Here is a 16826-nt window from a genome sequence, read left to right as displayed (position 1 = left end):
CCAGGCCTGATAAATCATTGCAAGCGACACCACTTAATCGACATGACAGTGAATTGTTGGACGGAGAACCAGGCCTGATAAATCATTGCAAGTGACACCACTTAATCGACGAACATGTAACTTTCAAAGTACAATTCTTCAATAAAAAACTAACGCATCATACACACCAATCCACCTTGCTGCCATATTCTATTTTCAGTACAAATCAGTGAAGATCCCTGTCTTGAATTTATGAATATCTTGGCTGCATTTGCATTTGTCTCATTGCTAATTTTCATGTCGAATTATTAGGCGTCAAAGACAGAGGAAAGAATGTTCCGGTCTTACTGGGGTGGCATTCAATTATACCGATGTGTATCAGTCCACAAATACCATTATTTCGAACGTTGGTAACGAATTGTGCCAGGTATGTAAAACTGTCGTATCTAATAGTCATTGTTTTCTTAGCATATAATAATACCTAGAGCCTGAGCGATATCAGATTGTTGAGCCGGTACCGAAAAAAATCGATAATCTACCACCTTCACAGATACCCCGGTTATATTCAGACAAAATTCAAAAGATATAGCATCCAGCTTAAGGTTCATTTTAAAGCTCCAAAGTATGTATTTGAACAGCTTTACAGCCATTGTTATATGCTTAGATCTGAAATAAACTAGAAAGGCTGTATCTGGACACCTGTAAGGTATATACAGGAATATGAAATACAGGGTTGTAGTAACCAAGTAACAAGTCTTCGAGTCACAAGACGAGTCATTTTCAATTAGCCGCCGAGTCGAGTCCAAGTCAGCGAGCAGCGGATCGAGTCCGAGTCATGGTATTATGTCTCGAGTCCGAGTCCAAGTCATTGTGTTGACTGCTCAGTTTCCAGTTAAACCCACTTTTTATAGCTTTGTTTGGTGATATCGAATGATTCGAATTTATAATATACTAATTTTGCTCACTTATACTTAACAGTTTCTGGTCGCATTTTCAAGTACCAGTGCCAATAGAGAAAATCCAAATAGTGTGGTTACTTTACTATTCTTTGAAATTACAATGAAATGCTGGTCTTGGCTGTGTGAACTCCCTACTACCATGCTGTGACGTCACGAAAATTGCTGATATTTCTTTTATAGTGTGATAACGACTCGATAATATCTGTGAATCAATAATAATCGGTGAATCGATAATAATCGACCAGGCTCTAATCATAGCCTTTCCTAATAGTTGTATATTACGGAGCATGTTATCGTGATATTTTACATGTTAGCTGTTTGTTCTGTTATAGGTATTTCTTCAACAAATACCCGACACCCGAAACTATTTGAATATGACCGAAGAGTACATGATAGATGTTGCAACAACTCTACTGAAAGGATTGACCGATACATATCATAAAAAGATCGCCAGCAAGAGTTTGAGTCTGCAAGCAATAGCTGAGAACTGGCTCCAGTGGATAAAAGTAAAAATTTCTATTGAATACTTTGTTGTATTTTAATTTCGCAAAGCGTATTTAATCCAACAAGCCGACCCCGTACACTGGTTTTTGGGACACAATATTTCAGTGCCTTACCTTAGACCAGTGGTACTCAACCATTTCGACCTCAGGGCCCATGAACTTCAAGGGTTACGAGTGCAAAATTTCAGAACTTGATTACTAAAAAAATATCTCATCATTAAATTTCCACTATAACTGAGATTGGATCTTCTTCATTTTTGTTTTACGTCGACGACAACCTTCCACTTGAGGGGTGTCAAACAGACTGCTTGCAGGCTGCATCCGACCAAATGAATTTATCTGGCCTGCGAAGCAATTCTGAGCAGATGAAAAATGCTTATGCACAGCACATTTGTAACACATATTCAGCTTTTTGTGCGAGATACTTCCATTTACGTAATAATAATCCCTCAAGAGAACAATTGTCGAGCATCTTCATTTTTCATGTTGATAGGTCGCATTATAGCCACCCAGCTGTGGTATCACTCTTGTTACCACCAAGCACAAGTCAGTGATATTGACATTCAATTTCGAGAAAGTAAATAAGTGCATAATGAGTTCAGAGTTTTATGGAAAAATGTAACAAAAAGTAGTTATTCTCAATCTCAGAAACGAAAACAATAATGCACAACCGTTCACACTTTCATTAGTGTGCCTTGGAGTCGACTTTCACAAAAATACGCCTGCCACGGCTTAGTCAATATAAGGAGTTCGTGTACCATCTAAAAATAGTACATTGAACTCTTTCTTATTCGAAATTTCATGCTGGTGATGTCATATATTGTGATACGATTGTTGATATACAATGTTATCTCCAATTCTCTACTAGTTGCTAACGATTTCCCCTGACGAGTGTCAGCCGGAAATATTCGGGTTTATTTCAATATGAATATACTATTGAATTATAATATGATTATGCAGTTTATATGGAGAATATATCAGTTACATAAAAATACAATTCAAATTGCACTGCTGCTTCCGACTCGAAATGTCTCTGGACTCCAGATAAACCCGAATCACGATATAATAATAAAAACTATATTCCAACGCCCGCGTTTACAGTTAAATCTCTTATATTCCTCACAACGCATACGCAGAGACAACGCTAGATTACGACTGAAGCAATAGGAGAATAGAAATATGCCAATTTATATCATCGTTAGCATCACTGTTTTTGAGGTTCATAACGGTATTCAACCAGCCAATCATTGCATTTTGCCAATTCCATTGTTTGCGAATACAGGTGTTGCTAGTTGCTAGAATAAAACCCTGTGATCCGTGATACAATGTAATATACTATTATCCATACCGGTGTTTGCTTCAAAATACTGTATTCAAGTGAAGAGCATGGGTATGAGGTAAATTTTGGAATCATTGACAGATCCGGCCCGTCTGTGGCACAATTTGTGTTTGACACCCCTGTTCAACTCATTTTCTCATAGAATCACAGTTAACCCTTACGAGGTGGGGCCATATTTCGCAGAATTGATCTTCACTTTTCAAATTCTCACCGTGACCCCACCAGGACTTGAGTCCGGGCCGTTCCAGTTTAAAAGTGGGCGGAGTATAGCCCTCTACCGATTCCACCCTTGATCGACACCCCATGACATGTCTGAGGATTTTTAATAAGTTTAAATAAAAGTTTTCCCCCCAAAAAATCTCTCTCTCTCTCAATTTTCAAGGATGACCCTCAGGATGGCGTCAGAGAGAGGAATATAATGCTTCAGTGCGTAGCCACTGTTGCCTGGTTTCAAACAAGCCGTCAACCATGGTTATAAACCGTGGGGTTCGTCAGATATCGAAAAATAGAAAATACATATAAAATTTACAAATGGGCGTGGTCAGTGAGAGGTCATCAAGGTCAAGTTCATGATCATGACTCAATCGGCCCCTACAGTCCTATTTATGGCATAAAACAACGCGATGTGCTTTCTTTTGTCATATCCAGCCATTTGCAGGCATACTAAACCTGTTTATGACTTATATGCCGACTGAATTTGCACTTGAACTTGACCTAGATTTTGAAAATCACTGAAGCGTGACCAAAATTAACAAATCCCCCTCAGAAAACTCTCAAGAACACGTTTTGATGTTTGAAACGGTGAAAATTTACACAGAATACCGTACATGTCGACTTCTGACGTTCTGGCAGATTTTCCGACAATATTTCCCACTCGGAAAATATCTGGAAATTTTAGGTGATAACCATATTTTCATTTATTTTTTAATTTTTTTTATTTGTACAAACCAAAATTTTTGAGTAAGATTTCAAATGCATCGGAAAAGTATCAGCTTTTCAAAACACGTAGTACCCGATGTCTAGGGCGTGTCAACATGGAGAAATCGGTGTCGGAGACATGCCATATCTTATATGATACACCCACCTCGTAAGGGTTAAGATTCACTGCCTTAAACAAAGATTGTTGGGGCTTATATATACTGCTACATCCCACTAACAAAGTACTTATACGATTTTGAACACCTTATATGTAACTAATATTAGATATGAAGATATGTGTGAACTTGTATGGACACTAGCTTTTCACAGAAAGAAACAACTATGCTCTAAGACGGCTAGAACAAAACATACAGTACGTTATGTGATAGTGGTCAATGACGCGCGAGTTGCCAAAACAGTGTATTTTGCAACATATTTATCTACGGTATTTGATATCCGATTTCGACGTCTTAGATATAATATATATCAAATAATATGGTATCAATGAGCTTGCACAAACAATATCTATCCGCAGAAATGAACAGCAGCGACCTAGCACGATTAGAACGGGATATATAGTGGTTCTATTACAGTACGCTTCCCTCGTACCGGCAATGGGTAAAAATACCCACGCCGGCGCCAAACGGATAAATTAATCTACTTATTACTACCGCAACGTAAGCTGTGATCATTTCGTTTGCGGCCAATATATTTGTGACGTAACAATGGAGGACCAGTGAAACGTACAATATGTGAATGACTGGTTGCTCTCACAAGTGTCATCGCCGTATCACTACTAATCCGAATATACACATGATACAGGGATTTGGTCGACACCATTTACTTATTGATGACTTGAAATTGACTCAAATATCTTTGCTCCGAGTCACGATTCAATCCGCAATTCTGACGCGCCTAGTCAAGTCAAGTCAAGTCATTTTTGCAAAGTGGCTCGAGTCAAGTCAAGTCATACAAAAAAAGTTGACTCGAGTCATCCCAACACTGTGATACGAATATTCAAGTCTGTCTGAAGCAAGAACAATATTAGCGTATGACCTTATCGACAAAAGCTTCCCGTTCAAACGAATCGAATAAAATCAAAATTTGTGCTGCTGAGAAGCTGATGTAATTCAACGCCCCACAGTGTGCAGTTGAAGCATTTCCCGATCAACGTTTGCAAGGGGATGGATTTTTTCAACAAAATTGGTGCTTCTACTTGCATATTCTGCATATTATCCTATGCCACCATGCGTGATCATATTTGCCATATGTAAGTGATGACTTCGAAAATTCACGGCATGCAATTGTACAGCAAATCTTGTGCAATGTTTATGCCACTCGGAGAATACTATATATTCGCTAGTTTCTCGAAGATTAACGTCGAGCTAGCCCATTGTTATTTATAACTTTGTTAAACCATGTTATTTCGCCATTCCCAGAAAAGATTGCGCTATTGAAATGATATCAGTATCGCTCACGCGTACGAGACCATATACTATAAGAAATTTTTTTTTCGTGAGGCGCACGTCATTACAAATTATCATTTCTTCACAGAGCGCAATATTTACCTTTACGAGCCACACTTGTACCTCGGTTTCAGACTTCAGCGATAACACTATTTGCCCCTGCCAATGTTCCCTCTAATTTTTCACGAGTCTGCACGCTTGCGCGGTCACATAGAGAACAGTGCGCAGTGACTAAAAAAAAGTCATCACTTCAGATTTTTTGTGCGCAACTTGGATTTTCTGTGCGCAGAGACCGTCTCAGTATTGCGCATTTGCGCACGTGCGCAGCTTAGAGGGAACATTGGTCATGGGTACCTGCTCTACTAACTCAAGTCATTGTGTTCTAGATCAGTGCTTCTCAATCTTTATGACCTCGCAGAATGGTAAAACTCAAAAACAATTGTTGCGGACCGGTGAACCTTCAAAAACCGAAACTAATCCTATATATAATTGCGACAAATCCATGCAACTTAGTTGATGCCTTTTTGATGGTAAATAGTTATACGTGGTTCTATTGAAATTTCTGCGAGTCAAAGATCGCAAAGCACTGATTGTAATTGTTGAAAGAGATGTGACTTGGATATTTGTTATAGCCTCTGTTATACAGCCAAGTGTCGCTTAATTGCACTGTTGGAATTTATTGTAATCTGTTTAAAAGTTTCCGTAACTTTCGCATGTAACTTGTCCGAAACGAGTCGTAGGCTACTTTGAACAGTTTCTTATTACGCTTGAAACATTGTGACGCACGCCCAGGGTTGGAATGACTCGAGTCATGACTCGACTCAAGTCCAACTTCAGTCACGATTTTCTGATGACTCAACTTGACTCGAGTCATTACTAAAAACACGGAAATGACTTGACTCGAGTCAATTCTTGTATTGACTCGACTTAGACTTGAGTCACTGCACAAGACTCGAACCAAGCCATATGACTCGAGACTCAGACGGTCAAGACCCACATTCCATCGTAATTTCAAGGAATAGTAAAATAACCACTCTATTGGGATTTCGTCTATTGGTACTGGTACTTGAAAATGCGATCAGAAACTGCTAAAAGTGAGGAAAATTGGTGTATTATAAATGCGAACCATTCACTATCACCAAACATAATTATAAAGTGGTTTTACCAAGACTTCAACTGGAAACTGAGCAGTCAACACAATAGCTTGGACTCGGACTCGAGTCATAATACTTGGCCCTCTGCCCGCTGACTTGCACTCGGACTTGACTCGGTGGTGAATTGAACATGACTCGACTTGATTTGGTCAAAACTATAAAAGTGAGATTGACTTGTGACTCGAAGCTTTGTGACTTGGTTACAACCCTGTGCACGCCTAAAAGTAGACCATGAACTCTCTGTTACGCACCCGTAGAGATACATCTTGAAAATTCGAAAGTTGCCACCTTCGATTAAATGCTAAAATTAGGCGACGCCTGGTCCAAATCTGCTTCCCATAGAAGTTACTTGCACTGTCGGTGAAGTTGGAATTTAGATAAATGGGAGTGAATTATTTCAACTATGCATCGTCATATGAAGTTGCTACCCTTTCTTCTTGTGTTGATGTGTCACCGTATCCGTCTGCATTATATTCAGATGACTGACGCCACTGAGAAATTCTTCAGCTTTGGAGAATCTACATCAAACGCAAGAGTGGCTGCTATCACGGCGAATCATAAAATAGTCTATATCCAGTCTCTATACCCATTAAAAACGCAATCGTCTGAAAATTTTGGAACAAGTGTCACCTCGTTCAATACCAACATGAAAACCAGTCCCGGTTTGGTTAATTTGATATTGATCACTTTGGAAAAGAAGCTTGCATATATTCAGCACGACCAACAGCCGGAGATTGTGAGTATCATTCATTGTAGTGAGGAGCGGTAACTTCACACCGTTTAACATGGGACACCTTTAGTTTCAGATATAAAAATAGGTAAACCCAAAGGGGTAGATTACTATATTGACGATTGGTTTTTTATCACATTATCACTCTTCACACGTAGCATGAGTAATAAGGTACTACAAATCCACAATTGTAGTTAGGTATGGAAAATACTCAACAGCTGTAAGCGAAGGTATTTGCTCTGCGTTACAATTTTTCTGTCAATAATCGATATTGCATTGTTTCAGTTATTGGTATCGTAATACCTTATAGATCAGCGGTGGACAAATGCATGCGAACCGCAAAACCATTTTGTGCGTTCCACGAAAGCCTCAAGAAACGTTATCAAAGCATTGATAGAATTGGTACTAAGAATCTAAATACTGTACTTTTTCCCAATACATTTCACCATGATAATGATAAGCTGTAGTCTTATCATAGTACATTTTCGTTTTATTGCTGACGCAATAGCCCGACATCTGGGCTCCTGCATTTTGAATTGTTTTGGTTTCTCGTGCAAATAACCTAATTGAGAAGTGGAAGTGTCTCATTACTGACCAGCCGTTAGTATAAGTTATAGCTGAAAAATGCTCAGATTTTGTAATATTCATGTTTCTGTAACAAAAGAACGCCAAAGCTATCATCTAAAGTTCAATTTTTGTCTACCACTTCTTGGCTAATACTTGAAAGATCGCCATCTCAACATTCAGCATGAATTATAATAGATTGCGTCGGCCGAAGGCTTGTTTCGCTTGTACGAGCGTAATGGAACTGTTTATGCTATCGGAGCTGATCGTACTTTATATTATTCGGACACATTGATTTCAGGTAAGTATCGATATCTTACATATTATCTTTGAATGCATTTCAATCTTTATTTATATGCCATAAGGCGTCAACTGGTTTAGGAATCCATAATAACGGAGAATGTCAACATCTATTGCTGCAAAGTTTAGCAATAGTTCAAGGGATTTGAACATAATCCTCTAGCTTTTCAGAATATTGTCCTGAATAGTATAATCATGGCAATGTTGTAGTTTAGTGGTAGATATCAATGACACATTTGGTTTCAGTTATTCTGACAAACCATGGATTCTGTCAATCTGGTACTGTCTATGTTCACGGAATCGGATGCATGACCTTCCTGAATTACCACGACAGTCTGTATGACAAGAATGAAATTTGTGCCGGAGTATCCTCAACAACCCAACCATATACCGAGGGTTATGATGACCGCTTATTTACAGGTGACTTTTCGACTACTTTCCCGTGAATAATTTTCCGAGCTTACGCTTTCTATTATCCACTTGCGTTACTTGTATTGTTTTTTGTGTAACATCTATGTCTGACTGCCAGTCAGGGAAGATCATGAGTCTACTCGGCATTATTTTTCGGCCGGTTTTGAAAATTCAGTACTCCTGGAATTTAGTTGCTGTTGATAATTACAATCAGACATGGGGTAATCGCGATTAGTAATCGTAATCGATTACGACGATTACAGCATTTTGAAGTAATCGTAATCGCAATCGATTACATTTGAAAAAAATCCGAAGTAATCGTAATCGTAATCGACTACTTCCCATATCTAATCGATTTTTTTGTGAAAGAACGATTACTTTTTGTTTATACAAGGACTATGACATAAACTGAATATTCGTGAACAAGAATGAGATAATATACCAATTTAGTGATAGCACAAACGTCTGTTTTCAAACGCCACTACTCATTATTACGTCAGAAGTATTAGCTCCGCTCGTCATTGCGTAAGAACTATCCACACATAGTAAACAGACATGCGATGGACATCGTAGTGTGATTGTAAGAACACCTCCGTCCCCCGTGTTGTATATCAGGTTATCAATACACTACAGAAGCCCCTACCTCGCAGCAGGATATTGATCACCACTCTGCCTATTGTTTCACATAGTAACTTATGTATTGATGTTTGGTTGTGCTTAGTTAAACGCAGTTTACCGTTGCTGCTTGGCGAGCAGGAGGCCTACGTACGCACGTGCACCTGACGAAGATTCAGAATTTTGTACTCGTCGAATAAAACATTGCAGTTTCCACAACGAAGCATTACAAATAAACAGCTGCTGATATATATCATAACCGAGCCGTGCTTAGCCGTTTCTCGTAACAGCAGCTCGCAGTATATGTATTAAGTTGATGGCCGAATTTTTATGTTCACTGTATCTTATTCTCATATAACTACTTGAAACAGGCGTCAATCGTTATTTCACAGTTCGTTACTCAGCATTTGGACCTGCCGCCATAACCATCCGCTTATATAGCCTGACATGTTAGCGTGGGTTGTAGCTAGAATCAGAGCCAAAACAGCAATTCGTCCCCCAGTCCAACCGTTGGTCAATTTTCAAAACTGAATTTCGTCAATAATATTGGTAATTGCTTTATATTACTATTCATTTATAACCTCTCTCAGCCCCGATTGTCAGATTTACCTGTAGATCTCGGGCACGTAATTCATAATCATAGCATCTGGTCTGTTGTTATAATTACTTTATTGTATGTTGTTAATTCGCGACCTCCAGTTTGTTGTATAATCAAAAGATATTGTACTCGCCCAAACGTAGCAGACTAAAAGAATATCTTTCGTGGGACGCACACACAAATTGTCATGGCTTTATTCCTTTGTGGATGCGCCGGGTGGCATTTGCATTGTGGGCCCAGATTGGAAGGACAGGAGTTATTAGTCACGCCCACCCAGCGCGGCTATTGACAATGGACGAATCATAAGTTTCGGCCAAGGTATTTCTTTGGTATCGCATCCCGTGGAGTTGCGTGTTGGCCGAAACTGCATATGTCCTTTGGTGTGTTGTGGGATCGTGGCGCGGTAATGACCGGCTCCGAAATGCCTGTTCCCATAAAATAGCCTATGGATTTTTTCTTGGGGGGAAGAGGAGCAGGGGTGACCAACTGTTTTGAAACAAAAAGCTACTTCTTGTGTAGTGTGTACTGATTATTGCGACGACCGACGGGTTACCACTTACTCCCGCCGTTTATCCGTGTTCAGTTGGATTTCTTCACTTAGAGTTCACCTAGGCCGGGTTTTCGCTCCTTACCAAGAACAAAAAACGCTCACTCGCCGGGACTCACACCAGCTCCTCCGGGCTCAGATGCGTTGCTGCAGTGCGCGCCGAAGCGCCAATCTCCGCGTCGAGTCTCGGGAATATTAACTGTAGATTCCCGCTGAGCCGCCGCGAGGGCGAAGACGAGCAAAGCCCCGAGCGACTGCGTTCGTATGTTGCTTGGGGGTCGACCGACCCATGTTCAACTGCTGCTCATATGAAACCAGCTTCAACTTTCAAATCTCTCATTTGGATCTTTGATACAGCGACCGCGGGCGACTCATTTGGTCCGCGTTGGTGACCCCTGTACTAGAGACATTTGAATCGCAAAGCTCGAAGAACATATTCAAGAATTAATTAAATTCTCAAAAATACTCTATAATTTATGTTGGTTTACGAAATACTTTTGAGTCCCCTTCGAGCACGCTTCCCACCCTATTAAGGAATTTGGGGTGCGGCAGGTGAAGACCTGGCAATAATGCAAATCGTTGGGTGCGATAAATCATCCCCTATAAAGTTGGGCAATTGGTATAGTATGACGTAATAAGCAAATGACGCATGATGTATGAAGATAGTTGATATCTCATTAAAAGCCTTTTCATCGCAATCCATGTATTGTCTTCCAATATAGCTTTTAAGATTATAGTCCTAAGAAGCAAAACAAATGTAATCGTGAGTAATCGTGATTACTTTTCCAATGTAATCGCAATCGTAATCGACTACTTCGTGATTTTGCTGTAATCGTAATCGTAATCGCGTGATTCTGAAGTAATCGTAATCGCAATCGATTACATTCATGAAGTAATCACCCCATGTCTGATTACAATGCCTCTCTTTTGTTGAAGCATTTTCGCGATACAATGGAACGCACTCCTATCGGGTACTTCCGTTCAAATTGACTTTTTCCGATGCCAAGCTGCATTGTCAAGCGAACAGCGCTGATCTCGTTACCTTGAAGTCGAAACAAAAGCTGATTGAAGTTTCTTCGTTCTTGGAGGAAAAGGTAAACATTGCTTTTCGTTTTAACTTATCGTCGCTAAGCATTTCATTTTTGTGTAGATTCGTGAATCTCCCGCCGCATACGCCCTGCCTGGAACCAGTGATTTTATATTCTGGATAGAATCACACCAAGATCCATCAGGTAATTGTCGTCTGACCTTTTACCATTTGTAATGTCACGGAAGCTAATGTGTCTTTTGTAAGGTATTTGCCTGGAGGATCAATTGAACATGAACACTCTTGCAAAATAAATACGTCTTGAATAATTTCAACATTTTTCAAAGCAATGGTTGAAAATGTGTTTGTGTAAATTTATTGTTATAAAGATATGGGGAACTGGTGTTAATAATCGATATTCGTTCAGGATGCTGTTATATCGAAGATGCTGAGAGAGTGCCGTGCGATACGAACGTGAATCGGGCTAACACATGGCAATCAATGGGTTGCTGCGTCCCAGGATCAGGAAAAATGATATCATACGAACCCAAGCATCCAGGTTTGTGGGGTCCGGTCTACTTTCTTATCAATAACAACAAGACCATCACCAATCAAAGTTCCCTATGAACAATTTTTGCTCTTTGCGCGATTTACCACCAATTGATAGTTATTGCTCTGTGTATAGTCCGAATTTATCATTATCACAAAGGAGGGTGTGTCTAAAAAAGTCTATCTGGTCTTTCATTTACGAAATTATAGGCAGGCCTCATGATAACCCGGTATTCAAAATCAGCTCCAAATTGGATTGAAGTCCTGAAAATAATGCATGAATTTGCATTTTGCTCATAATTATACCATGTACAATTGCAAATGTATTAAAAGCAGTCAGCACTAGGGTGGTAACCCATTCACAATGTTCCAAGTCGTAAGTCAATTTCACCTCTATAGTTTTGACCCGAGTCAAGCTCAGTTGTTTTCAATTCATCACTGAGTCAAGTCCGAGTTTAAATCATAGTGATTACTGTTCAGTATCGAGTTCAAGTCAGGTTCAACTCAACCCAAGGCCTCAGAATCATGGTATGCTCATTTTTCTCACTCTAAACATGTTTATTCAACATATAAAAAACAGTTGCTTGGCATATTTTTAATTTTCGATCCTGAGATACGAGACTTGAATGAAGTCACATAGAATGTGTCAAGTCATGCGCTAATTGACGATTGAATCGAGTCGAGTCAGCGAACAATTGTCAGGTCAAGTCATGACTCAAGACATTACTACCCTGGTCAGCACGAAACATGCATGTAACATTCCAAGAAAAAACATTGCCACGGGATTTCTAAACCTCATATTTTTTTCTTCATAGTCGCAGCTGTGTTAACCGATTGGCACCGGCTGCCATTTTCGAAAAATTTTACTTCACTTTTCAAAATCGTAAAATGGTACCTTCCTGGGATCCGAACACTGTATCGTTCGATTCAAAATATCAGCGCACAACCAATTGCGCCATCCAAATTGCTACCGACACTGTGGCTGATTACTTATATGAGGAGCAAGCCGAGAAAACGTTGGTTGGGAACAGACATGCTAAATTGCGTACTTAATGAACCTTAGTATAGGCGTTTGACGACGATACAGTCTGGTGTATTGTATAGGCTCAGAATTCATCGTTCTAGAGAGCCCTGAGTCGACGGTCTACATCTAGCAGGTGCTAGGTTCTACTCAAAACAATACCGACCGTTTTAGTCAGCTCGCGGCAGGCCGCCGAGAGACGAGCGTAACTTCTAAGGCTTATAACTCAAACAGTTGTGACCCTATATTAGTCATTTTAGTATTCGTAGACGGATATTCACAGTCCTTACCATAATGATTTACTGCAAATGCTTATCATTACTACAACGTAAGATATATATCGATGTACGACAGCTCTTTGTATACCCAGACTCACGCTTTTGCGTAGGTATAATCGCTGAGTAATATTGTATGTATTCCGAATTATACTTTACCATTAGCCATTATTTAGAATCATATAGGCAACAACAATTCACAGACACAATCTATGAAGGTTTATGCCTATTAGAACACGATATATTTCATGTTATGTGACGGGTATTCAGCTGTGTACTTGAAGCTGGTACGGTAGTCTGACGGAATTCGCTTCCCGGTTTTCAAATGAAACCTTGAGCGGTATAGAACTAACTAGTATAGTTGCTTTAGCAAAATATAAACAGAAACTGACAATCGCTAGTCATAGCAAGAAACTACAGCTGGTTATGACGAATAAAACCAACCAAACGACAGTGTATATGGCGGGTATGAGGAACGAGCGTGTCTGCGAAATGATGCTTCGGCGGATATTTCTGTCACGCGGCCTATCACATCGCTTTTGATCAGCTTAGATGTAACTAATATCATATATGAAGATACGTGTGGACTTGTATGGACACTAGCTATTCGCATAATGAAACAACTATGCCCGAAGACGGCTAAAACGAAACATGCAGAACGTTATCTGAGAGTGGTAAATGACGCGCGAATTGCCGACACAGTGTATTTTGCAACATATTTATCTACGGTGTTTGATGTACGATTTTGACGTCTTCGATATAATAAATATCAAATAACAAGGTATCAATGAACTTGTACGAACAATATCTATTAACAGAAATGAACAGCAACAACCTAGCACGATTAATATGTAATATATCGTGGTTTCAATTACGATACTCTTCTCTCGTACCGGCATGTCGAAAAATAGACACGCCGGTGCCAAACGGTCAAGCATTAATATTCAGCACTTGATAAGTACAGCACTAGGAACAATTGCAGGGCGCATAATTGTGATTGCAATGGATTGCATTATTGGCTTAGCGCTATAAGTTACCTGTCCTAAATCTTAAGGCCTGGAATACTGGATACTGGAGGTTTAACATTAAGCTTTAAATAAATTGTACAGCTGATCAGTTCTTTTGGCGCTATGTGCGACCTGCACATGTTACAGATGAATGCATGGAAGACTTCCATTTCTTCGCGAAAACAACGTTACATGGCGGAGATGGGGAGAGCGTCAATATCTCGGAACGATTCACAGCAGATCGATGCATGGCGATTGTTTATAACCCGGTTCTCGGCATAAATTTTGCCCACAGAGCCTTCAACTGTGACATGAAGTTCAACTACGTCTGTGAGAGAGGTGAGTAGGCCGCTGAAAAACTAAAATCCAACATGAGCACGAGTTCAATATCGAGATGAATAGGTCACATAGTTTAACAACTACGTTTCTGATACTTATCGTCAGTACGTTGCTGTGATCTCTAACATGGGCGACGGGCATAGTTCCCACAAAAGAAATAAAAGTTTTATTAAAAAATATCATGATCATCACTTCCATTCTATTTTGAACTATGAGCTGCGCACAATATCTGACAACACTTTGCAGCGACTAAAGAATCGATATTGGGCGCCTGTGCCATTTGTGTCGCGCGGGGTGATTTTTATGGCGCCTAATGATTGGACGCAAATGACATATTATAATAGCCATGTTTTAGGAAAAAGTGAAACAGAAGTTTCTAATATGTGCAAAGCTCGTAGGCGACCCAAACTTATTTTGTAAGTTAACATAAAATAGTCTTTTGGGGCAGATTTCATCTATCCTGAACATTTTTTCCGCACTTCGCACTCCGCACTTCGATTTATTGGATTCTGATTTCTTGATTGTACTGTGGGAACCCAAAAATATGCATGATGTACTGAAATGTGGCCAACCGCATTAGCAATTATGTAAGAACTGTGTGCAGTGCGCAGCCTGTAGGAGCGGGACTATTACATGAACCGGCATTTAGGCGCTGGACATTTTCACGCTCTAGAAGACACAACCTAGACATAACGTTTCGGGCAACTTGCGACCATGCGACTCCGCGCAGTGTGTGTGCTCCCAAAATGATTGGCGACGATAAAACCTTGAAATAACATAACCATGTTCGATATTGATATATCCACTGTCCCCAGTGCCTGCAGCTTGAGCTGCAGTATCAAATGAGACCCTCGAGGAAAATAATGAGCCTTATGCCGAAATGCGAATTTGGGTTGATTTGTTTGCTCAGAAATGACCACGAACGCCTGACTTCTCATATCACTGAGAGCTCGAAGTGATAATGGCCTCTGTCACTAATAAGTTACCGTAATTTTAAACTTTCTTGCTCACGCATTGAAACATACAGTTCGGTTATATGCTGGAAGAGTTGGTTTGAAGGTGCATGTATCGAATTGGCAACGAATGCATTGCACGCTCCATTACTCGAAAAAAACATATTCTCATAAAAACGGCAACCGCAAATTCACGAACGCTGTCCATTAATGCATAAAAATGTACTAAATGCCCGTATACGACAAATAAATAGGCAACAGTAGCCGAAATTTATTTATAGCCCATAAATACATGGTAATAATGGTCTCCGGCCCTCAGCGTTTTTGCTGTTAAAATGCGGACCGCTATACAAAGGAAGTTGAGAGCACTTGATTTAAAAATAAATGAATACCATAAAGAATGGTGCAATCATATTGTATTTATTGACAGAATCGATTTTTCAAGTGTACCCAGAACACCAGTATGTGGAGCCTAACGACCGACAAATAGTGCAAGAGTGCACAAAGGATGACGAAGGTAAAGTAAATCAACATTTGCAAGCCTAAACAACAGCTACGTATGTATAAACATTTCGTCGGTGGTCGAAAGAATTACAAAATTGCCTTTGTGATGTTCGGAGTTGAAAAGTGAATCCTGAAAAATTGATCTATCTAATTGTTCCCGTATCTGCTATGATCTACTCAGCATTGGTATTGACATATTTATTTTTGCAGTTCATTATAATGTTATGTTTGGATGCAACGGAGCCGTGTCTTGTACAGATATATCACCACAGCTCTTGGGATTCAGTGAGTATCATTTTCAACTTACTCTGATGGACGGTGATTGTTCAATTGTTTTGGTCTCTATGCTGTAAACTTGAAGTTAACATTAAATGTGAATAATCCTTGTACAGGTTGATAAAATACGTGTTTAATATATCGATCCCTGAATTCGGCCCTTCAAGTACTTCCTTTTCCCATATCCGGCCCGTCGACTGGAGAAGTTGCCAGCCCCTGCCATAGCATATTATACAGGAACATACAACATCACAAGTTCTTTGATATGCCGCACTTGCACTACATAGGTGATTTATTGATTAGTCAAAATGTTGACTGGGGCTGGAGAAATGCCTTGTTAAGGTCTTGTTCATCATCTCCATGCTTTGGCCAATGGCGATTGTAGCGGTCGCTGCAACGACTTGTTGCAAGACACGCTGGTATAGTGCTTGATTGGAGTCGACGCTACAGCTACAGTTTCCGTTGTACGCACTAAGTCGACTGACTAATGACCGCTCTGAGTACTCTTGCAATCCTGATCACACACGCAGATCCAAGGAGCTTTCTTTTATAGCACAGAACAGCCAAATAGTAATTAGTGGTCAGAAACTTGTAGATTTACCAGGTTAAAATCATACTGCAATATATTAACGAATATAGAAAGAACAAAGTTAGATGTATGTAATTGCCTGTATACGACTCTGTGACTTAAGAGCGAGCACGCCCGCTACGGCGCTACAATGGCGATCTCTCAAAGCACGTGCTTCGCCGACTACTTTATCGATATAAGATTAAGGTCGTGGGAAATGAGGT

At 39.9% G+C, this 16826-nt stretch overlaps 1 protein-coding gene across 5 annotated transcripts in view; it reads left to right on the top strand.

The window, feature by feature from the left end:
* Window positions 1-16826, top strand: part of LOC145458812 (uncharacterized) — a 133533-nt gene that overhangs the window by 9362 nt on the left and 107345 nt on the right. For all 5 annotated transcript variants that reach the window (XM_080337305.1, XM_080337303.1, XM_080337304.1 and 2 more), the window contains exons 4-14: window positions 292-406; window positions 1271-1444; window positions 6797-7054; window positions 7811-7913; window positions 8159-8332; window positions 11020-11177; window positions 11234-11315; window positions 11538-11669; window positions 14110-14301; window positions 15685-15771; window positions 15969-16043. In XM_080337305.1, coding sequence (XP_080193431.1) covers window positions 292-406; window positions 1271-1444; window positions 6797-7054; window positions 7811-7913; window positions 8159-8332; window positions 11020-11177; window positions 11234-11315; window positions 11538-11669; window positions 14110-14301; window positions 15685-15771; window positions 15969-16043 — 1550 coding nt within the window. The remainder of the gene's footprint in view (window positions 1-291; window positions 407-1270; window positions 1445-6796; window positions 7055-7810; window positions 7914-8158; window positions 8333-11019; window positions 11178-11233; window positions 11316-11537; window positions 11670-14109; window positions 14302-15684; window positions 15772-15968; window positions 16044-16826) is intronic.

This window comes from Botryllus schlosseri, chromosome 16, assembly GCF_051294905.1.
Source record: "Botryllus schlosseri isolate E-star chromosome 16, Bs_hap1, whole genome shotgun sequence".
Classification (NCBI taxonomy): domain Eukaryota; kingdom Metazoa; phylum Chordata; class Ascidiacea; order Stolidobranchia; family Styelidae; genus Botryllus; species Botryllus schlosseri.
The sequence above is the reverse complement of the archived record's forward strand: the minus strand, read 5'-3'. Positions and strand labels throughout refer to the sequence as shown.